The 23,803-nt window shown below is 40.1% G+C and overlaps 1 protein-coding gene across 2 annotated transcripts in view; it reads left to right on the top strand.

Moving 5' to 3' along the window:
* The window catches only part of FANCC (FA complementation group C), a 192,669-nt gene that overhangs the window by 113,175 nt on the left and 55,691 nt on the right, over positions 1-23,803 (top strand). For both annotated transcript variants that reach the window (XM_007539871.3, XM_060200477.1), the window contains exons 7-8: positions 12,511-12,675; positions 22,670-22,826. In XM_007539871.3, coding sequence (XP_007539933.1) covers positions 12,511-12,675; positions 22,670-22,826 — 322 coding nt within the window. The remainder of the gene's footprint in view (positions 1-12,510; positions 12,676-22,669; positions 22,827-23,803) is intronic.

Below are 23,803 nucleotides of genomic sequence, written 5' to 3'. Positions count from 1 at the left end.
CATTTCTCTCTGTCCTGTCCAATAACAACAGCAATGGCAACAATAACAACAAAGACAACAAAATGGAAAAAAAAGAAAGGCCTCCAGGAGCAGTGGGTTCATAGTGTAGGCACTGAGCCCCAGTGATAATCCAGGAGCAGTGGGTTCATAGTGTAGGCACTGAGCCCCAGTAATAATCCTGGAGGCAAAATAATAATAATAATTTTTTTAATAAATCTGTAAAAAAATTAAAGGCAACCTACCAAATGTAGGCATCTGAATATAAATAAGCAAATGAGCATCAGCATTTTATATCATATATCTGACAAGGGTTAATATCCTGGATATATAAGAACTGCTAAGACTCTCTAGCAGAAAACAGAAATTTAATTAGTGTATAACTCACTAAACCTTGAAGTGACAGTAATTTAGCAAGCTCAGAGTCAAGAACAGCCATTTGAAATGGGTAGCAAAACTACTTCATATTACCACCATACCCCTCCTCAAGACCAACCCAGTTTTGTAGGAGGAGAGGAATAATCCAGTTTGCAGCTCCTTCTATGGAAGAAAGGCAAGAGTGAAGTGTTTTCAAATATTTTGGCCTGTTGGGAACTAGGGGGCTGCCTAACGGGTTGAGATAAGCCCTGCCTGACTGATCCTTCACAGGGTATGGGCATATTTTTAATATTTTAATATTGAGGACCTCAGAGAGTTAAAGAGAACTCAACTGTGGAACCACAAAATAGCTAACCTAGATAGTGTGTCTGCTTTGTCTTACTTCCCACACAAGTTTAAACCCATCCACGACCACACTGTACAAAACTTCAGTGCTATAGTGTCATCTTCTCTCTCTCTCTGTCTGTCTGTCTCTCTCACTGTTTATCTCCCTTCACCCCCCTCCCCAATCATTTTACTGTGAGATAATGGTTTACAATACAGTTGTTGAACACATGGATACAATTTCTCATCTCCCCATGATGATGGCAGAGAATGATCTAAGTTTGGAGTGAACATATCTGTGTGAAAAAGTCAGCCTAGAACAATGAAACAAAACAGAGAAAGAAGGAGAGAGAGAGAGAGAGAGGAAAAGGAAGAAGGGAGGGAGAGAGAAAAGGAGGAGAGGAAAAAGAAAGGACTGAGGGGAGGGCTGAGAGGAGAGATACTTTTTTAAAAAATTGTTCTCCTTTTTGTTGCCCTTGTTGTTTTAGTTATTACTGTCGTCATTGTTGGATAGGACAGAGAGAAATGGAGAGAGGAGGGGAAGAAAAAGATAGACACCTGCAGATCTGCTTTACCACTTGTGAAGTGACTCCCCTGCAGGTGGGCAGCCAGGGGCTTGAACCAGGATCCTTGTGCTTGCGCACTTAACCCACTGTGCTACTGCGCTACTAGACCCCCAGGAGAGGAGGGATACTTATCTGCTTCCTGTTTCATCAGGGAACTGGCCCCATGTCTCAGATAGAAGTACACTCATGTCATGATTAGGAAAGAGTACCCAACATACAGCTTCTTTCTTGGGGAAGTGAAGAGAAGAATAGAATATTTACCCAAGGGTCTAGCTTTTGAAGGAACAATCCTAGGAACTGGTTTCTGCCTCCTTTGACTTGAAACAATAACAGAACCTTTTGATGTTTAAAGGGCTATAGAAAAAGAGAAAGAGAGGAGGGTTCAATGGTTTGTTGCAGCACCAGAAAAACTGCAAAACCACAGATAAACACCAGAGGGAGCGAGAGATCACAAACTCCTGAAAAAGAAACTGGGAAAACTCTCTAATTGGGAAATAGCTTGCACTACCATAGAGAAGATGCATGGTTTGAAAGGTTTGAAAGATCAGCAGGTTCTCTAGCCAGGGTGATTAATGAAAGTCTTCCCCCTGTACAGAGTCACTTCATAAAGACCGGGAATGATGACTATTTCTTCAGGTGCATAAAATACAGACATACCCCCCCACACACCAGCCTACTTCCCCAAATCAAGACATACAAAGAAACAAGGAGATATAGCCCAATAAAGGAGAAAAGTTAGGGGCCAGGCCGTGGCACACCCAGTTGAGTATGCATATTAGAATGCACAAGGACCCAGGTTCAAGGCTCTGTTGCCCACTTGTGGGATGGAAGCTTCCCAAACAAAAAGAAAGAAAAAGAAGTCACCAGAAGCAGTGAATACATTATGCTGGTATTGAGCCCCAGCAATAACCTTGATGGCAATTAAAAAAATAATAAAATGAAAAGACATAACTTTGATGTCAATAATATAAGGCATGGAGTGGAGTTAAATGAATAGAGATTTTATATACAACTGAAATTGCTGTCTGTATATAGACCACTGAAATACACTCAGACGTTTTACAGAATCCGCATGATGACAACAAATACAATAGTTAAGATGCATAGTGGAAACTAAAAACATATTACTCAGAAAGATCACCAAAACACAAAGGGGGGCAACAAGAAAGCAAGATCACGACAAAGTACAAGACATACAGAAATCAGTGGATTGGCGATACCAAATTCTTTTATTAATTTAAATTATTTTGACTGTAATGAATTCAACTTTCAATAAAAAGACAGAATGGCCAAGTCAACAACAAATAATAAAAATTTTAAAAAGCCAAATCTGGGGCAGGGGAGATAGCATAATGGTTATGCAAATAAACACTCTTTCCTGAGGTTTCAAGGTTCAGGTTCAACCCCTGCACCACCATAAGCCATAAAAAAAGAAAGAAAGAAAAAGCCAGATCTATTTGCTCTCTATAAGAAACTAATTTTAGGTATAAGGATACCCGTAGACTGAAAGTAAAAATAATTTGCATGTCAATAAATATAAGAGAGTTAAGTAGCGGTATGTATGTATATATACTAGATAAGCTATATATTAGTTCAAAAACTGCTACAAGAGAAAGTGAATGACGTTTGTATAATGATAACCAAATAAGAGAGTTTAGTACCACATCTTCAGTCATGGGTAGATGAACCCCACTGAAGATCAGTGAAGAAATAGAGAACTTGACATTTACAGGCATTTTGCTACACCATTATAGGCCAAATTCACCTTAATATGTAAATTTAGAACACCTCACCTAGTAGCAGCAAATAGTCTTCTCTCATGCACACAGAAAACATTTTGCAGGATAGATCACATGTTAGGCTAAAACCAAGCCCAACAAATTTAATATTGAAATCATACCAAGTATGTTTTCCAACAGCAGTGATAAAAGACCAGATTATGGATATTATTACACTTTTGAGCAACCAGTAGATCAAAGAAGACACCACAAGAGAAATAAATATCTTGACATGTGAAAACAAGAACACCAAAACAAATGGGATACAGATCAAGCAGTACTAATAAGAAAGGAAATAGTGGTAAAGTCATGGTAAAGACTTCCATTACTGGGGTGGGGCTAGATAGCATAATGGTTATGCAAAGAGACTCTCATGTCTGAGGCTTTGCAGTCTCAGGTTCAATCCCCACACCAACACAAACCAGAGCAAAGTAGTGCTCTGGTTAAAAAAAAAAAAAAAAAAAAAAAACTTCCATTAATAAAGAAGATGTCAAATAAGCAGCCTATTTTACACTTCAAGGAATAAGATAAAGAAAAACAAGTTAAACCAAGAGACAGCAGGGAATTAAATAATAAAGGCTAGAGCAGAAATAATTACAGGAAAAATAAATCTGTTGGCAAGGTAGCTCACATGAGTATCATACACAGGCCAGGTTCAATCCTGGAATGTACTACCCTGGAAGAGGCTTTGGTGCTGTGGTATCTTTCCTTCTGTCTGCCTCTCTTCCTATCTGAAAAGTCTATTTTGAGCAGGGATGCTTAAGCACACACATACAGACCATCTCAACGGGGCTACAAGTTTTTTTATAAAAAAGATAAATAAAATGGACAAAGCCTTAGCTCCAAAAAAAAAAAAAAAAACCAAAAAAACAGAAAAGTCAGTCAGTTTATATACAAATATATCAAATAGGATATTGTAATGGATTTCACAGAAGTAATCATAAGAGACTACTATGAACAAATTCCTTGGCACAGAGCAAATTCCACTAGTAACTGTCCATTCTGGCACCCCAGTGGTACTAGCAAGGATAAAATACTGGTTCATTTGGTTGGTAGTTTAGGATAACAATGAAGTTAGTACATTTATTTATTTATTTATTTATTTATTTATTTATTATTTATTTATCTTCCTCTAGGATTATAGCTGGGGCTCTGTGCCAGCACTACGAATCCACCACTCCCAGTGGCTATTTTTTCCTCTTTCCTCTATGTTATTTGATAGGACAAAAAAGAAATTGAGAGGGGAGAGAAGGGGACAGAGAGGGAGAGACAGACACTTGCAGACCTGTTTCACTGCTCATGAAGTGTCCCCGCTGCAGATAGGGAGCAGGGGCTAAAACCTATGTTCTTGAGCATAGTAATATGTGCACTTAACTGGGTGAGTCCCAGCCTACCTTCCTTAAATTTTTAATATGCAAATTTTACCAAGAATATGAGATTCCTTTGCTAGCAAGATGTCTTCTGGACACTGATACATGCAAATATTCCTAATTTGCTCTATGGAATATTGCTCACTCACTATGGAGAATTTTCCTTCTTTGTAAAAAAAAAAAAAAAATACAATCCAACAAGATAGATTTTTGCAAGCATTTTTCTGAATGTGTTTATTTGCTCATAGCAGTTTTTTAGGGAAACTCACTCTCTTGAGTTCACTTCATTTATAACTATCAGAAGATTAAATTTGAAAAGCAGTGTGATGCCCGGCTTGCTTTTAGAGTCTCCTTGTGAGCTTCTAATGCCCTGCTTTTAAGACCTAAAACCAGGAAGTTCTGTTCTGCATTCTTAAAAGAACCTGAATCCCTAAAAGCTTATGTAAGACTCAGAACTCTTCAATCCACAGCTCTCTAGTGAGTTATAAATTCAACAAAGAGTGTTCGCCTATCTCAAGTAGAAACGGATTTTATGAAGTCAGGTCATGGAGTTGCATCATGAAAACATTTGTAGGAGCTGCCAGGCAAGCTGAAACCACCAGGGCTGTTGCTATCATTACATTTGAATAATTAAAACATGTACTATAACACTGTGAATTTTTCTACTATTTGAAAGTACCTGTACATTTTTAAATTTCACAAAATAAGTTGAATCAGAATATAGTCAAGTTGAGCAAACTACTATGGTACACTTGAACTTGAGTATATACACACATTATGAAATTTGAACTTTACTTCTTCTACTGGAATAACTTCAAATGTTCAAGCACATAAAATTCTCCCAAGCTTGAATTGCTATTTGAACTGTCTAAACTTTCATTTCCAAAGATTCAGAGGTCTCATAGAAAATACAGAAATTATCTCATAACTTAAGATGTGTAAGTTATGAGAGAGAGAGAAAGAGAAAGGAAAATCTGTTTAGTTTCTTTTTGAATTATTTTTAGATGTCTGATAAATTGCCTTGTCATAGTGTTTTAAATAGTTTCACTTGCCACTACGTAAAATCAACAATTCAGTGACAGAATGTTTAAAATTTCCTCTTGTTCTTTGCTACAAATGGCCTAGAAGGAGTAACATTCTAGACTTTCTGAGCATCTTAGGTTTATCTTCTAGTTCTTTGGTTTGCTGAAGATGGTTAGGGAGCCTCAGTAAAACAAGGGAAGATGTTTCCAGCAGTTTATGGTTACTGTTGAGTCTTCTACAGTTGAACTGTTGTGTGAGAATCATTCGGAGATGTTGATGGGTGTGTTGGCGCGCATGCGTGCACACACACAAACACACACCCCTGAGGCATATTTTTCAATTTTGTAAGCATTCATAAAGCTCTTACTCTCCTCAAAATCTTCTGCTAGATTCTGTGTGAAAAGTGCCCACGAGGAAGCATTCTACGTTGCACACACATTCATGAGTTTCCCCATCTCCATCCTGCTTACTAACTCACATAGCCCCCAAATTAAAAAAAAAAAAAGTTTTTCAGTAAACAAGTCAAACTAAATATGTTTTTGTTAACAACTAGGATGATAGATAACCCCTCCAAAAAAAAAGTCACACTAATTAATTTTACCTCTGAAACCACCTTGAATGGTGACTTTGAAAAGTTGGCAAGGTACTGTGGAAGGTAAATGCTATTGAAGAGACCAGGCCTGTGGCCTCTGCATCCCTGGGGGTGGGGTCAAGAAATCGGCTTAACATCTTTCCAGGTGATTCTCATGTACAACAAAATTTGAGAAACATCTGTTGGTAGTAGAGAATCCAAAATTTCAAGAAAGGCAGATAAATGAAAAACCAACAGATTTCAGCAGTGACAAAGAACAAAAATAGAATTTGAGAGGAAAAAAAAATGAGTGTTTAAGAAGTAAAGACAAAAATCCCACACAAGAAGTTATTGTGGAGTTCAACAACAACAAAAAAACCTCAGAATTTTACTGTTATTAAGAAAATAGAGCTAAACTAATATGAGCCTTATGGTCCTATCATGTCTTAAAAAAATTATTTTTTACTAGTTACTTACATTTAATTTGGGGAACTGCTACCTAATAACTAATATAATGCAATGCTTCTGGAACTTTTGTGTGCATGAGAATCGCCTGGAATAGCTAGGAACTTTCCAATCTGAAAAGAACTAACCACAAAAATCAAGGAACTTGACAGAGTACTTAAATATCAAAATGCAAAAATATCTACATCAAGACACACCACTGTTAATAATAATTATTATTGGGGGTCAGGCGGTGGCGCAGTGGGTTAAGCACACGTGGCGCAAAGCTCAAGGACCGGCATAAGGATCCCAGTTCGAGCCCCCGGCTCCCCACCTGCAGGGGAGTCGCTTCACAGGTGGTGAAGCAGGTCTGCAGGTTTTTGTATTTCTCTCCCCCTCTCTGTCTTCCCCTCCTCTCTCCATTTCTCTCTGTCCTATCCAACAACGAACAATATCAACAATGGTAATAATAATGGCCACAGCGAGGCTACAACAAAAAGGGCAACAAAAAGGGGGAAAAATGGCCTCCAGGAGCGGTGGATTCATGGTGCAGGCACCGAGCCCAGCAATAACCCTGGAGGAAAATAATTATTATTATTATTATTAAAGATTGCTAAAGGGAAAAATGTAACTCCAATCAAGTTATCATCAAATTTCTTAGCAGAAACTCATAAGTTAGAAGAGAGTAGAAAGACATAGTCACAGTTCAAAATGATCGAAATTTCTAAATTGTGCTGCTATGAACATAGGTATACATAGATCTCTTCTGATAAGTGCTTTTGTTTTCTTTTTTTTAATATTTATTTTCCCTTTTGTTGCCCTTGTTGTTTTATTGTTGTAGTTATTGATGCCATCGTTGTTGGATAGGACAGAGAGAACTGGAGAGAGGAGGGGAAGACAGAGAAGAGGAGAGAAAGATAGACACCTGCAGACTTGCTTCACTGCTTGTGAAGCGACTCCCCTGCAGGTGGGAGCCAGGGGCTCAAACAGGGCCTGTTCTTGCGCTTTGCGTCATGTGCTCTTAAACCACTGTGCTACCGCCCTACCCCCTGATTTTGCTTTCTTCTGGTCTTTCCCCAGGAGAGAAATTGCTGGGTTATAGGGTAGGTCCATTTCTAGTGCTTTAAGAAATCTCTAGACAACTTTCCATAACTGGATCATTTTACACTCTCACCAGCAGTGTAGAAGTATCCCCTTTTTCTCCACACCCTCTCATGTTTGTTGTTTCTTTCCTTTCTGATGTTTGACATCCTCATAGGTTATCACACTTGTTAAACATGTAATGTCTGTGTTGAGTTATTCCTATGTTCTAAGGAGTAGAGCACTGAACAAAACAGAATCAAAGAAGTGCCTACTTTCCTAGTGCCAGTATCTAGCAAGAAGAAACAGATTCTAAACAATAAGCAAATAAATTCTTGGCCAGATGGCAATAAACACTCTGAAGGAAAGTAAGACAGGCTAAGAGAGACAGAAACTGCAGTGTAGAGTGGGAGGCCACTTACTGTATTATACTCACTGTCCAGTGGAGTGTTCTGTGATAGTGGACAAGCTCTGTGCCTTTGTACTATCCAGTGGACAAGACCTGTACAATGCTTTGCCCAACTCTAACGTCATGTGGCTGTTGAACACTTGATATGTAAATAATGCAACCAAGAAACTGAAATTAAAACGTTACTGGCATTTCATCCATGGAAATTTGATTTGCTACATATAACTGATTGCTGGACTGTGTATAGATCAGTGCAATTTCATTTGAAGGCTAGAGAAGTATGCACATAAAGCAACATTGTGGCTGACATCTATATAAAATGAAGGAGCCAGCCATTGATTTGGTCCAGAAAAAACGGATAGTAGAACCTTATCTTGTGTCTTCCTTGTGTCTTTTTCAATTGCCTTCACTAGTGACTTATAATTTTCAGTATACAAGTTTTTGACTTCTCTGGTTAGGTTTATTCCTAGATATTTTTTTAAATTCATTTATTTATTTAAGAAAGGAGACATTAACAAAACCATAGGATAGGAGGGGTACAACTCCACACAATTCCCACCACCAGATCTCCATATCCCATCCCCTCCCCTGATAACTTTCTCATTCTTTATCCCTCTGGGAGTATGGACCCAAGGTCATTGTGGGATGCAGAAGGTGGAAGGTCTGGCTTCTGTAATTGCTTCCCCGATGAACATGGGCATTGATGGTCAATCCATACTCCCATTCTGCCTCTCTCTTTCCCTAGTAGGGTGGGTCTCTGGGGAAGCAGAACTCCAGGACACATTGGTGGGGTTGTCTGTCCAGGGAATTCTGGTTGGCATCATGCTGGCATCTGGAACCTAGTGGCTGAAAAGAGAGTTAACATACAAAGCCAAACAAATTGTTAAACAATTATGGACCTAAAGGCTGGCATAGTGCAGATGAAGAGTTGAGGGGTACTCACTGCAGACTATTTGTGTACTTTTGCTTTCAGATTTTGCCCTAGTTTATGGATACATGTGAACATATGCTCTATCTCAGGGGACCTGGTCTATATCTAGGTTTTGGGACTTTGTTAGAAAGTGAACCGCCTGGAATGGAATTAGAGAATACTATGAAAGGAAAGGTCTCACCCAGGTAATGAAACTGAAGGGTTGTCATTCCACACCTAAAGTCTCCAGACACAGTCTAAAGTGAAGCATGCTGAGGTGGCACTCCTTGCGTTCATTAGGTTGGGATCAGCAGATGCAGTATTATTTGGTATGAATTGAGGGAAGCATGCAGGAAAGTGCGCCCCACCCTAAGGTTCCAGGACTGGGGGAAATATAGGCTCTATAGTGGAAATGTGAGGTTCCTGCTGTCTTAGGGTTCAAGAAGACAATGGAAAGTTATTGTTATCATCACATTATTTGGTAATTGGGTTAACTTTGAAAAGTTAATCCCTTTGTTAGGATTTGCTGTATATTACCCAGCATCTTGTATATAGCTGTGCCACTTGTTGCTTCTATTCTCTTTGATCTAGGTTTTTGAGAGAGTCAACATATCAAAGACTCAGCCTATGTATTAAAAAGATTCAGTCTGTGCTTTAAAAAGTTTGAGACATACAATCAATTTTCCCCCTCTCATATTAATTAGTTATTATTCCTAGATACTTTATTGTTTTTGTTGCTATAGTAAAAGGAATTGATTTCTGGATTTCATCTTCTTCTAACTTAGTGTTTTCATAGAGGAATGCCACTGACTTTTGTATGTTAATTTTGTAGCCTGACATCTTGCTGTATTGCCTGATGATTTCCAAAAGCTTCTTATTAGATTCCTTACATTTTTCTATGTATGCTATCATGTCATCTGAAAATAGGGAGAGTTTGACTTCTTCTCTTCCAGTCTGTATCCCTTTACTTCCTTGCTCCTGCCTGATTGCTATGGCAAGAATTTCCAATACTATGTTAAACAGTAATGGTGATAGTGGGCAGGCCTGTCTAGTACCTGATCTGAGGGGAAATGCTTCCAGTTTTTCACCATTGAGTATAATGTTGGCTGTAGGTTTGCTATATATAGACACTATGTTGAGGAATTTTCCATCTATTCCCATTTTTTGCAGTTTGTTGATCATAAAGGGATGTTGTATTTTGTCAGGTTTTCTCTGCATCTATTGATATTACCATGTGGCTTTTGGTCTTGCTTTATTGATGTGGTGGCTTGATTTACATATATTAAACCAACCTTGCATCCCTGGGATAAACCCCACTTGGTCATGATGAACAGTCTTTTTTTTCTTCTTTTAATTTCTTTTGGGGGGGGATTAATGTTTTACAGTTGACAGTAAATACAATAGTTTGTACATGCATAACATTTCTCAGTTTTCCACCTAACAGTACAACCCCTACTAGGTCCTCTCTCATCCTTTTCCAAGAACTGTACTCTCCCCCCAACCTACCCCAGAGTCTTTTACTTTGGTGCAATACACCAGCTCCAGTTCAGGTTCTACTTGTGTTTTCTCTTCTGATCTTGTTTTTCAACTTCTGCCTGTGGTTGAGATCATCCCATATTGAGATTGAGGTGATCCCATGACATCATCATTTTAATAGCACATTTTAACTGACCCAATTTACCATTGTGTGAATATACCACAATTTTCTCAGCCATTCATCTGTGTTGGACACAGGAGTTGTATCTAGATTTTGTATATTAGAATTGTGCTGCATGTCACTTTCTTAACAAGCAAAATGTGATCACAAGTGATTGAGTCGAAACTGAACAATCTTTTTAATATACTGCTGTATCCAGTTGGCTAGAATTTTGTTCAATATTTTAGCATCTGTGTTCATCAGAGATATTGGTGTGTAGTTTTCTTCTTTGGTTGTGAACTTTTGGTATTGGAGTGATGTTGGCCTCATAGAAGCTGGAAGGGAGTATTCCAGTGTCTTCAATCTTCTGGAAGACTTTTAAAAGTAGAGGTATTAGTTCTTCTTTGAAGGTTTTGTAGAATTCATTTGTAAAACCATCTGGTCCAGGACTTTTATTCTTGGATAGGTTTTTGATAACTGTTTCAATTTCATTAGCTGTGATGGGCCTGCTCATATAATTTAGTGCCTCTTTATTTAATTTTGAAAGTTTGTAGGTATGTAGGAAATCGTCCATTTCTTCCAGGTTCTCTAGCTTGGTGGCATATAGTTGTTCACAGACTCACATGATATGTTGAATTTCTGTGGTGTCTGTTGTGGTATCTCCTCTTTCATTTATGATCCGACTTATTTGGGTCTTCTCCCTTTTTTGTTTTGTGAGTCTGGCTAAAGGTTTGTCGATTTTGTTCACTCTTTCGAAGAACCAACATTTACTTTCATTGATCTTTTGTATGGTTTTCTTATTTTCATTGTTATTTAAAGTCCCGTTTATAGTCTGTATGTTCTGAGGCAACTATTCACTATGTTCTCATCAGGAGAACAACATGGAAAGGCTCCCACCAAACAGCCCCACCGCTAGGCCACTGAGGTGTAGTTCTTCTCCTGAGTTTTCTGTTCAGTTCTCTTTCCTCAGGTGTCAGCACAGGGCCACCCCCCCTGCTGCTCCAGCCTCTGAGGGCAATAGCAATGGAGACTCACAGTTGCATTTGGTGAGTCTTAGGGGAGTCCTCTCCTCCCTTCAGCCATCTTTTTGTTGGTAAAACAGACTGGAGGTGGTGCCTCAACTGGTAAACTGCTAGACTGTTACCAGCCACTCAATCTCTCTTTAGGCTCCTCTCTATCCACCACCCACATGTGTTTGCACTCACCGTTGATTTGGTGGGTTCCTGAAGTCGTTCTAGTCCTGCCTTGTTGCGGTTCTAGATGATCTCCCTTGGTGTTCCTAGTTGACGTGGGAGATGATCTCCTTTGGTATTCCTAGTTGACGCGGGAGATGATCTCCTTTGGTGTTCTAGTTGACGCGGGAGATGATCTCCTTTGGTGTTCCTAGTTGACGCAGGAGAGGCGAGGAGAGAAACATAGCTGCTGCTGCTGCTGCTTGGTAGCCATGCTGCCTTATCGATCTGAATTTTTAAAGGATGGCTGGCACTACTCTTAGAGTAAACAGTGGGGATGAGGGCAGAAACTGGGAGAAAGTTAAGGAGGCTACAGGCTCAAGGTGATGCTCAGTCTTAGGGACTTAAGGTTAGTGATCTAAATGTTGAGAGAGGGTCAGATGAACTAACAGTACCTGTTACTGTATCAGCTATGCGGTTTTAAATGAAAGGGAAGAAACAGGGAAGAACAGGAAGGGTTTTGGCCTGAGCGATTGAGAAAGGTAACAATGGGTAAAGAGAGCATTTGGAGAAGGAATTAAAGAGTTATTGGTGGGGGGGGGGATGGTAAGTTGGAGGTGCCTGTAGTAGTTATGCCCAATTCCTGACAATGAGTGATATTAAAATAGTAATTACAGTGAATGGGTTTCTTCTTAGAATATTGAATGAATAAATAAATAAATAAGAGAAGTTTGTAAGTGGTGTTACATGAGGGACAAGTCAAAGGACCTGTTGTCAGTCTTTACAGCCTATTTTAATGTCTTCTGTTACGTGTGGTTTGAAAAATTGGGTACTTATTTTTCTATTCCATAGAATGACTCCTGGACACATAAGGTCCCTGTCACAAGTTTGTGTCCCACTTATTACTCTGCCAGATGTTGGACCACTAGTAGAGGCTCTGCTTACTTACAGAGGACACGAACCTCAAGAAATGCTCTGCTCTGAGTTCTTTGAAGCTGTGAATGAGGCGGTTTTGCTGTAAGTGATGTCCATTTACCCTATGATCCACTTTACTCTCTCCCTCCCTCCCTCCTTCCCTCCCTTCCTCCCTCCCTCTCTCTCTTCCTTCCTTCCTCCCTTCCTTCCTTCCTTCCTTCCTCCCTCCCTCCCTTCCTTCCTTCCTTCCTTTCTTCCTTCCTTCCTCCTGCCAAGGTTATTGCTGGGGCTCCATACCTGTACCATGAATCCAGCAGCACAACTTGAATTTATTTCTATCACCACTGATCTCATCAGAAGTTTACTAGGGGAGTCAGGAGATAACACACCTGGTTGAGCACACACGTTACTATGTACAAGGACCCGGATTCAAGCTCTTTCCTGCTGGAGGAAAGCTTCGAGAGCAGTGAAGCAGTGCTGCAGGTCTCTCTTTGTCTCTCTATCCCTATTTCTCCTTTCCCTTTTGGTTTCTCACTGCCTCTATCCAATAACTAACTAAATAAAACATTTTTTTAAAAAATAATTGAAGTATTGGGCAGATGTTAAGCTCATTTTGGTGAAAACAAGTATTCAAGATTATTATTATTTCTGCTTTAAATGCAAATTTACCATTGGCTAAACAGATTGTCAGTTGTTTCCCTGGTGGGGTTAGGGTCACTTCACTAATTTTTGAGAAGGTATGTGCTATATACTTAAATCTGAAAAAGCATTGTTTGCTACTAATTTGAGTAAATTCACACACACATACACACACACACAGGATGCAGTGAAATCTTGCAGCTGACACAGTTGCTCAGGTGGTCTTCTCCTAGACAACCATGTTTTTTGTCATGTAGCAGAAGTGTTCTATGCATACTTTGCTTTTCACCACACATATTTAAGTATCCTTCATGTCAAATTTAGTGAAGTTAATATTTCCTAGTTTCATAAGACATTTTATATTAAACTAGTAGTGTTTTTTTAAAGACTTTATTTATTTATTAATAAGAAACATAGAAGGAGAGAGAAAGAGCCAGACATCACTCTGGTATATGTGCTGCTAGAGATTGAACTCAGACCTCATGCTTGAGAGTCCGATGCTTTATCCACTGCACCACCTCCCAGACCACGTAGTGTTTTTTGTTTTTTCAATACTTATTTATTCCCTTTTGTTTCCCTTGTTGTTTTATTGTTGTAGTTATTCTTGTCAGCATTTTGGACAGAGAAATAGAGAGAGGAGGGGAAGACAGAGAGGGGGAGAGAAAGATAGACACCTGCAGACCTACTTCACCGCTTGTGAAGTGACCCCCGTGCAGGTAGGGAGCCAGGGGCTCAAACCGGGATCCTTACCCCGTCCTTGTGCTTTGTGCTACGTGCGCTTAACCCGCTGAGCTACCGCCTGACTCCCACTAGTAGTGTTTTTATTTAAAGGGTAGTAATAGTGATGTAGAATAATAACAAAAATCTACTTTGCTTTATGCTAGCTTTTTTTTTTTAACCCACTGTTGCTTTTAATCCACCAGTGCGCAAACATCACCATGGTTGTCCTAGAAACGAACAAGCAAAACTCCCAAGAGATTCAGAGAAATTATTTAGCACTTGAAATATTTCTAGAACCTTGTAAACTGCCAAATTAACCTACAGAATTCATGTCCTCAGTGCTGACACCAGATGAATACAAGCAGCACAGCTAATCCACTATATCTAGAGATTCAGTTTTAAGGCAGGATTACAGTTTTGTTGATGAGTATTAATGTACGATATCGACACTTGAATTTTTTGGTCCTTTTTTGCTTAGACTGAATGTTTGGTCTCAAATCAATGTCATAACTAACTAGCACTATAGTACTAACTAATTATAGTACTATTTGAAAACATGCTGAATAAATCACAATATGATGAATTATTAAAATCTCTAAGGTCAAGGAAGAATCATTTTTCTTATATATTTTTATTTGCAGTTTTACCTAATTCTTTTATTCTGTATGTAAGTTTATTTTATTTTGCCACAGTTATAGCTGGGCTTCAGTAGCTGTATGACTTTTCTGTTCCCCATGACCATTTTTTCTTTTTTCTTTCTTTCTTGACAGCAGTTAAGAGAGAGAGAGAAAGAAGGAGAGAGAGAGAAAGAGAGGAGAGATACCTGCAGCACTGCTGCACCACTGGTAAAATTTCTTCCCCTCTGCAGATGGGACCTGGGACTTGAACCTGGATCTTTACACATGGTACCTTGTGTACCCTACCAGTGTGTCACACCTGACTGTGTCTACTTCCTTTAGAGTAGATATCTCCCCATTACGACTCTGAGAAATCACTGGCATATCAGGTTTCAAATTTTCCCAGTGAAAACAGGTGTGGGATGAGAAAGCAATATTTTAATGTTTAAATTTTCATTTTTATAGTATCTTCCTTTTTTTTTCCCCCTTCCCTCCTACTCCCTCCCCCTTTTTTTTTTTTTTTTAACCAGAGCCCTGATCAACTCTGGTTTTTGTTTTTTTTTTCAACTCTGGTTTATGGTGGTATGGGGCATTGAACTGGAACCTTGGACCCTCAGGCATGAGAGTCTCTTTGCATAACCATTATGCTATCTACCCCCACCCATAATATTTTTATATTGCAAAAAGACTGTCACTGAATCATTAGCTAATACTTCTATATCCACATATAATTTCCATTTCTGTGTTGGTGTTAAGAACATTTAAGGTATACTCTCTTAGCAACTTTCAAGTATACTATAGTCAGCATTTTTCATTATCTAGAAGGACCTTGATACATTATCTCTTATCCTTCTTCTTCTAGCGTTTGCCATCTCTTATCCTCAGAATTTGAAATTCCTTTTATGACCAGAAGTGTATACACTTACCAACATCTCTATCATCCTCCACTACTCAGTCCCTGGTAACCAGCATTCTAATTCCTATTTCTATTTTTAATTTCATTTTTTTTAATATCAGATAAAGTAAAACCTTACTTTTTTCACTTAGCTTATTGCCATCCAGGTCCATCCACATTTCCACAAACATCAGGATTACTTTCTTTCTCTTTATTTTACACATAAAAACTATAAACTTGGGGCTGGGTGGTGGCACACCCAGCTAAGAGTATGTACTACCATGGCAAGGAGAAAATGGTCACTATGAGTTGTGGATTCATAGTGCTGGCACTGAACACCAGCAATAACCCTAGTGGCAATACAAATTTTAAAAAAAATCAAAAAACTATAAAGCCTAGTGCTAGGAATATAACTTAGTGCCAAAATGCATGTATGGGATCCTGGATTCAATTGCTGATATATATATATTTTTTTTCTGCCTACTCTAAACCTCGAAAATTTCCTAGTAAGCCTCAAAATGCTGAGGAGTATGATCCTTCATCCTATTACTTATGTAAGATACTGAGTAGTAATCACCTTGGCAGTTTGCATAATGCGGTATATATGATCATTTACCTGAGAATGCAGGTTCTAGTGCCTTACCTCCACCCACTTTCACTCTTCACACTCTAAAGCAAATTTTCAGAGTAGTCACATTCTGTATGTATGAAGGGGTGGGGACACTGAGAAGCCAGAAGTCCTTTCATACAGTTCTGGAGACTAAACTCAGGGTCTCACCTATAAAGGGACTGTGTTCCGCTGCTGCACCACTTCTCTGAACTCAAACTATCTGCTTAAGTTAAATGATCTATGCCCTTCATGTCTGCAGTTCAGATTTACTTAGCATTGTATTTCCTGCAAGATTCTAGTTTTAGCAACCTTTGTTTTGCCTTTGGTGAACTAAAGGGAAACAAGAGAGAAATACCCCCTTGGCATATTCTGTGAGACCCCACAAAACTATTTCAGAAATCACTGGCAAGGAGAAAACTTACTCTGCTGCTGGCCTCTCTTCTTTCACCCACAGTGCTTGGTGGGAAACTGAGGGCAATAGTTATATGCCTAAGCTCAAACTTCTTTGTATTTATTTTACTTGTGATAGAACATTCTCCCCCACTGACTAATAGAATTTGCTTGGTTTAGAAAATTATGTCTGGGGGGTTGGGCGGTGGCGCAGTGCCTTAAGTGCATGTGGCGCAAAGCACAAGGACCGGCGTAAGGATCCCGGTTCAAGCCCCCAGGTCCCCACCTGCAGGGGAGTCGCTTCACAAGCAGTGAAGCAGGTCTGCAGGTGTCTATCTTTCTCTCCCCATCTCTGTCTTCCCCTTCCCTCTCCATTTCTCTCTGTCCTATCCAACAACGAACGACATCAACAATGGCAATAATAATAACCACAACGAGGCTACAACAACAAGGGCAACAAAAGGGGGAAAAATGGCCTCCAGGAGCGGTGGATTCATGGTGCGGGCACCAATCCCAGCAATGACCCTGATGGAAAAAAAATAAATAAAAGAAAGAAAATTATGTCTGCAAATCCATAGGGCACAGACTGTCCAGAATTGCCAGGTGGTCTTCAACTTTTGTCCAGTTCCTGTGGCTTCAGCTAATAAGCAAGTTCCGAAAGCAGTGAGTGGTGTAAGGGTTGGACCCTTTCCATAGACATTTTCACATAGACGGAGCATCCCAGCCACATGTTGACATGAGGAAACTGATTCAGTCAATCAGAGCAAATTACCATCCCCACACCCAATACTTCTTCCCTCCCAGCCCCTTGAACAGTTCCCCACATGTGCTGCTGGACCATGTAGAAACCACATACTTTTCTCCGACCGATGTGCCTTGCCCTGTGTTTAGCCATCCAGCTATTTGCTTACCACAATATGCCAGTGGAATTTCATGTGTTTTACAGTTGGCTGGATATCTTTGGCTTCCAGATACAGTCTTGTATTTTCAAAATTGGGCTGCCTTTCTCCTTTTAAACAGCACATGCTTGCTGCTCTCTGTGGTCTCGATAACTTGAAAGGATTTTTTTAACTTCTTGATCTAGATGTCAAATAATCCCTACAATTGTTTGCCATGGCCACCTGCTGGCTACAGACTGTGGTAAACCTTTCTGAGAGGGCAGCTTAAATTCTTTTCCTCAGTCTGTGGAGTACAAGTAATTCAACATGACACGGCCGCTAAGGTAAATCCAAATCCTCCGCTTCAGAAACATGGAGAAGTTGGAAGACTGGATGGAGAATGAACTGAAAATCAAGTAAAAAGACTAATGCATGGGTAACCAGTTGACCAACCTCATGGGGTTAAATCAATGACCATGCAAATTATAATCTAGACTATAACATTTTGATTATTTGTTTTTTGGTTTTTTGATATATATTTATTTATTTTCCCTTTTGTTGCCCTTGTTGTCTTATTGTTATAGTTATTATTATTGTTACTGATGTCATTGTCGTTGGATAGGACAGAGAGAAATGGAGAGAGGAAGTTAAGACAGAGAGAGGGAGAGAAAGACACCTACAGACCTGCTTCACCGTCTGTGAAGCGACTCCCCTGCAGGTGGGGAGCCGGGGGCTTGAACTGAGATCCTTGAGCCGGTCCTTGTGCTTTGCGCCACATGCGCTTAACCTGCTGTGCTACCGCCCGACTCCCTGATTATTTGTTTTTTATAAAGAGAGAGAGAGGGAAAGAGAAACAGACCACAATTCTGTAGAAACCGGACTTCATATGACAAAGAAGTACACTATCCAAGTCAGCTACATGACTAGTTCCAGAGAATTTGGGGGGTGTTTTATTTTTGTTGTTGCTGTTCATTTGCTTTTGTAATTTTTCCAGATTTATTGATATTTTTGAAAATATACATGGTATTCTAGTGATTTAATATTAATTTACAAAATTATGAGATAACAGGGATAGAATGCCACACCATCCCCACTACCAGAGTTCTGTGTCTGCTTCCCCTCCAATGGAAATTGTAGTAATTCTCCCAAGGTCACAGATATGGGTTGACTATTATTTCTATAACTATCTTTATTCGCATACATTTGCCCTTCTCCCTACCACCCCCCCAGTGGCCCTTCCTTCTCTGCCTTTTAAAGTCACACCTACACTTGTTGCTACTTCCAACTGTCCTTCCTTTCTTCCTCTCCTCTCACTAGATCCTGTTAGACTTCAAAGCTCTCTGGTCATCTTCCCCTAACGTTTCTCCGCCTCAGGGAGTATGAACCAAAATTCTTTATGGAGTGAAGAAGGTGGGAGTTCTGGCTTGTGTAATTCCTTGTCCACCAGACATGGACGTTGGCAGGTCGATCCATATCCCCAGCCTGTTTCTGTCTTTCCCTAGTGGGGTACTGCTCTATATATAGGGTCTATAATTTTGCACCATTTGCACCATTTGAAATGAAACTAGATAGTTCTATGTGTTAGGAAAGGGCTCACCAGATTACCGGAGTTGGATGGTTGAAATCTTAGGCTTGACATCTCTGAATACAATCCAAAGTGAAAAAGCAGTGGCAACATAACATGCCGGGTGGTGCTGGGTACGTTGATGTAGTTGAGGTCAGCAGGGTAGGGGATCAAGAGGAGAGGCATCAAAAAATACAAGCAAAGTCTGAGAAGTTCCAGGGCTGGGGGAAATACGGATTTTAAAGAGAATGGGGAAGGTTCCTTTCAATCTTAGAGTTTAAGAAGGTAATAGATAATTATTATTATAACTAAGTTACTTGAGAGCTTGGTTCACTTTGAAAAATTCCATGGTTACATATCTTTTTTTTTTTTTTTTGTAAGGAGAATTAGTTTTTAAAAAATTGTTTTGGGTAGTACTGAGGTCTCATGCATGCTCAGATTCACCAATCCTCAGCTAATCTTTTTGTTCCTCTTTTATTTCTGAGAAATATAAAGAGAGAGAGGATGAGATACCAGATAGTACCAGAGTTACCCCCTGATGCCCTGGCAGTTCTGTGCAGGGCTGGGGCTTGAACCTGGGTCACGTGTGTGATGAACTTTTGTTGTTTATCATTGTTGGATAGGACAGAGAGTAGTTGAGAGAGGAAGGAAAGGTGGGGAGGGGGGAGACACCTGCAGACTTGCTTCACCACCTGTGAAGCAACCTGCTTGCAAGTGGAGAGCCAGGGGCTCGAACCAGGATTCCTGCACTGATCCTTGCACTTTGCACCATGTGCACTTAACTCACTGAGCTACCGCCCAGCCCCCTGAGTCTGGAAGTTTTCTTTGCTGCATGTTGGTGTTCTTTGCTTTCAGAAATGGCTTATCTGCACCTCTGAGTAATGATGAGAAGGACACAGTTCCCTCAAGACAGATAAACTTCATCGGTCAAGTTGAAAATATATCTGTGGGATATAGTAAAGATTTCTATTTTTCCAGTTTTTGGAAATAAGTAGTTCTCATGGTTATTAAGCTATCTTATCTTTGCTCTCTGGGGCTTCTCCTTCTGAGCTTACTGTTGGCTTCCTGTCTCACAGCCATCTCCAGCGCCCTGCCCATAACTCTTTACTGAGCGAGCTCAGCTCATCTGGAGAGCAGCTCCCTGGCCACCCAATCTAAATTAGGCTCCATATTACTGTCTTTTACTCCAGCCTATTCTTTTCAGTAATTTCTTTTTTACAATTGTAATAATCGTATGTGAACATTTCCCTGAGATCTGAACAACTAAAGGTACAGAATAGGTCTATTTATTCCCAATTGTTTGGCCTGCTCCTTGAATGAGTGACTGTTGCTTCTTTCCACCAAGAATAATGAGAATGACAACCTAAGTCTCTGATGTCACAACAGAAGATATCCATAGTGTGACCCTCCTCCCAAATGTGCCAATTAATGCAGGTGTAGGGCACCATGTCATTTGTTTGCTAGCCGTGGATAGTGTGTGAGAAACTTCCCAGGAGAGTTGAAGCTCAGGATGAGAGTGTGAGACCAGAGGGTCAGAGGGGGACATGTCTCCCTCCTGTTTTCCTGTCCTTTGTCTGTTCTGTGACAGTCCTTCCAGCTTTTCTGCTTCTAATCTGGCGCTTGAGTTAATCCAGGACAAAGTCTGCAGGAGTTATGCTGAGAGAGAAGAAAAAAGAGAAACCACTGGAAATTGCTACCCTCTGTCTCCTGCCTATTCATTTGCTGCCCCTGAACCAATTCCTGGGCTTCACGCCAGCTCCTACAGAGAAATGGCCCAGAAGTTATGGTGAAGGGAAAGACATTGAATGGACTGTTGGGTAATGAGGAACCTTTGTGCCCTCAGCTTTGGTTTTTCTTGTTAAAAGTAATAAACATCTTTGACAGAACCTGGAAATCATTCTGCTGTTTCTGATGCTGTAGGTGAAAGGGGAAGACCTGGAAAAGCAGGGCTGAGAGAAGAAAAACAAGCCCCACACCGCCACCCCCCACTCCCCACCCCAGACAGAATCGGCCCATGGAGAATCCTACAGGAGACAACTCTGCTGTTGTCACAGATCCACTGTCAAAGACTCAGAGTTAGATGATGTCCCCCTCCAGACTCCTTCCCAGAGCTAAAGAGAATCCCTAACTCACTGATCTGGCCTAAGTGGGACCTCCAAGTAATTTTCCTCTGGAAATATAGTGACACAAAATAGCTGGAGGTTTGCAGAGTATCATGCTATGAAGTAACTAAGTCATAACCATCTCACACAAAGTTGTTACTAAAGAAAACAAATAACTTTGAAACAATAGATTAATAAACACAGTGATTAAATGTTTATTAGATGGCAGGCCAGAGAGATAGCTCAGCCAGCATATCAGAGTACTAACTTCATGCTAGAGAACTCAGGTTCAATCCCCAGCAACACCTTACCCCAGAGCTGAGCAGGGTTGTTTTTTTTTTCCATATATATATAGATATAGATATAGATATATCCTTTCTCTAAATAAATAAATCTTTAACGATATTTACTAGGTGCCAGACACATTTTTCATCACTGTACATGTGTTACTGTTGAATAGAATCCTTCTGGCAGCACTATGAGGGAGACAGACCCATTTCACAGATGAGACAGCCAAACATCAGGGGTTAAGTAATTTTCCCAAGGTCTCATGATGAGTATGTGGTTGCTCTAGGATTCAAGCCCAGGCCTCATTGCACAGTTTGAACCACTGTGGTGTACTTTCAAAATTGCTGTATCTTTAAATTAGAGACGGTGTTTACCTGGGTGGCCTGCAGCCTTTTTCCATCTCATTTTTGCCACTCTCTCTTCTCTCATCACTGTATATAATTTTTATTTATAAAAAGGAGACACTGACAAAACCATAGGATAAGAGGGGTACAACTCCACACAATTCCCACCACCAGAACTCCGTATCCCATTCTCTCCCCGATAGCTTTCCTATTCTATATTTATCCCTCTGGGAGTATGGACCCAAGTTCATTGTGGGTGCAGAAAGTGGAAGGTCTGGCTTCTGTAATTGCTTCCCCGATGAACATGGGTGTCGGCAAGTCGATCCATACTCCCAGCCTGTCTCTCTCTTTCCCTAGTGGGGCAGGGCTCTGGGGAAGCGGGGCTCCAGGACACATTGGTGGAATTACCTACCCAGGAAGGTCCGTTTGGCATCATGGTAGGATCTGGAACCTGGTGGCTGAAAAAAGAGCTAACATATAAAGCCAAACAAATTGTTGACTAATCATGAACCTAAAGGCTGGAATAGTACAGATGAAGATTTGGAGTCTCCATTCTGATGATAGCTAGTAGGCCTATTTTAGTTACATTCCAAAGGGCCCATGACTTTACTAGTTTTTTCCTGAGCCTGACATCTGATATGCAGATGGACCCAAGTTATTGTCTGGGGAGATGATGCCATGGCTGGAAAAAGGGCTAGAAAGCTGGATCAGGGAAGAGAGTAGCTCCCAAATATTGGAAAGGTGTATAAGTATTATTGACTGTAGACCCCATCTATTTGATCTGGGGCCCATATTCATCATTGTATATTTTATCTTTATTTGAATTTTTTTCTTTTTCTTCTGAGCATTTATTTCTCAAGGCGAGTTGTAACAGAAACATATTTGTTTTTTAAAAGGGAGACCTGGTAAGTATCCATTTGTACTACAACTGTTAGGCTGCGATAAGCTTAAGAGATTCACAAATTAGATTCATTGTTACTATTTTGAACTCTCTTAATTTTCTTTTACATTTAACCATTCCTATTTAAAATTATATGTCTTGCCAAAAGGAAGAAGATTTCACTCCCTACTCCAGCCATAGTCTGTCTCTGGCTTCAGCACCTACCAAGCCTTGAAAAAGCAGTACTGCATCTTTTTGAAAACCTAATCTCCAATGAACAGAATTCTCTGAGAAGGATTGAATGCTTTGTGAAAGATTCGTTGCTGGTATGTGCTACATTGCTAAAGCGAAAAACTGTTACCAAAGATGAGTAAAATTGCGTAAGATCTGCGTAAAATTCTTTTACTCAAAGCAAGTGAAAAATGTAAACAAAAAGTAATCGGTGTCTTTAAAAGTAAGTATGAATTTGCATACTATTTTAAAACACCAAGGTCTGAGGGCTTTCCTGCATAGTTGAAGTGGATCAGAAATAGAGGCTGGTGAAATAGCTCACTTGGATAGTGCACCACATTGCCTTGTGTGTGACGCAGACTTGAGCCCAGCCCCCACTGCACTGAAAGAAACTTCAGTGCTGGGTCTTTTTCACTCTTCCTCTCTCTGCCTATCTAACTCTGCATCTATCTAAGAAAGCGGGGGAAGGAGAAAGAGAAAGAAAGAAAGGAAGGAAGGAAGGAAGGAAGGAAGGAAGGAAGGAAGGAAGGAAGGAAGGAAGAAAGAAAGAAAGAAAGAAAGGAAGGAAGGAAGGAAGGAAGAGGAAGGAAGGAAGCGAGCTTTGGTATTAACTTGAATTTTCACCTTAATTGCCTATGCACAAGAATTGACTTTGAAAGCTACCTTTTTAAAAATTTTATTATTTTATTTATAAAATAAAAATCAGGGGAGTCGGGCGGTAGCACAGCGGGTTAAGCGCGCGTGGCGCAAAGTGCAAGGACCGGCGGAAGGATCCCGGTTCGAGCCCCCGGCTCCCCACCTGCGGGGGAGTCGCTTCACAGGCGGTGAAGCAGGTCTGCAGGTGTCTATCTTTCTCTCCCGTCTCTGTCTTCCCCTCCTCTCTCCATTTCTCTCTGTCCTATCCAACAACAATAATAATAACTACAATAATTAAGACAACAAGAGAAACAAAAGGAAATAAATATTAAAAATAATAATAATAAAATAAAAATCAGTAGACAGTAAGGTAAGAGGGGTACAGTTCCACACAATTCCCACCACCACACCCCCAGAACTTCGTATCCCATCCCCT

The sequence above is a fragment of the Erinaceus europaeus genome, chromosome 10 (assembly GCF_950295315.1).
Source record: "Erinaceus europaeus chromosome 10, mEriEur2.1, whole genome shotgun sequence".
In the NCBI taxonomy this organism is placed as follows: domain Eukaryota; kingdom Metazoa; phylum Chordata; class Mammalia; order Eulipotyphla; family Erinaceidae; genus Erinaceus; species Erinaceus europaeus.
This window is presented reverse-complemented; position numbering and strand designations above follow the sequence as displayed.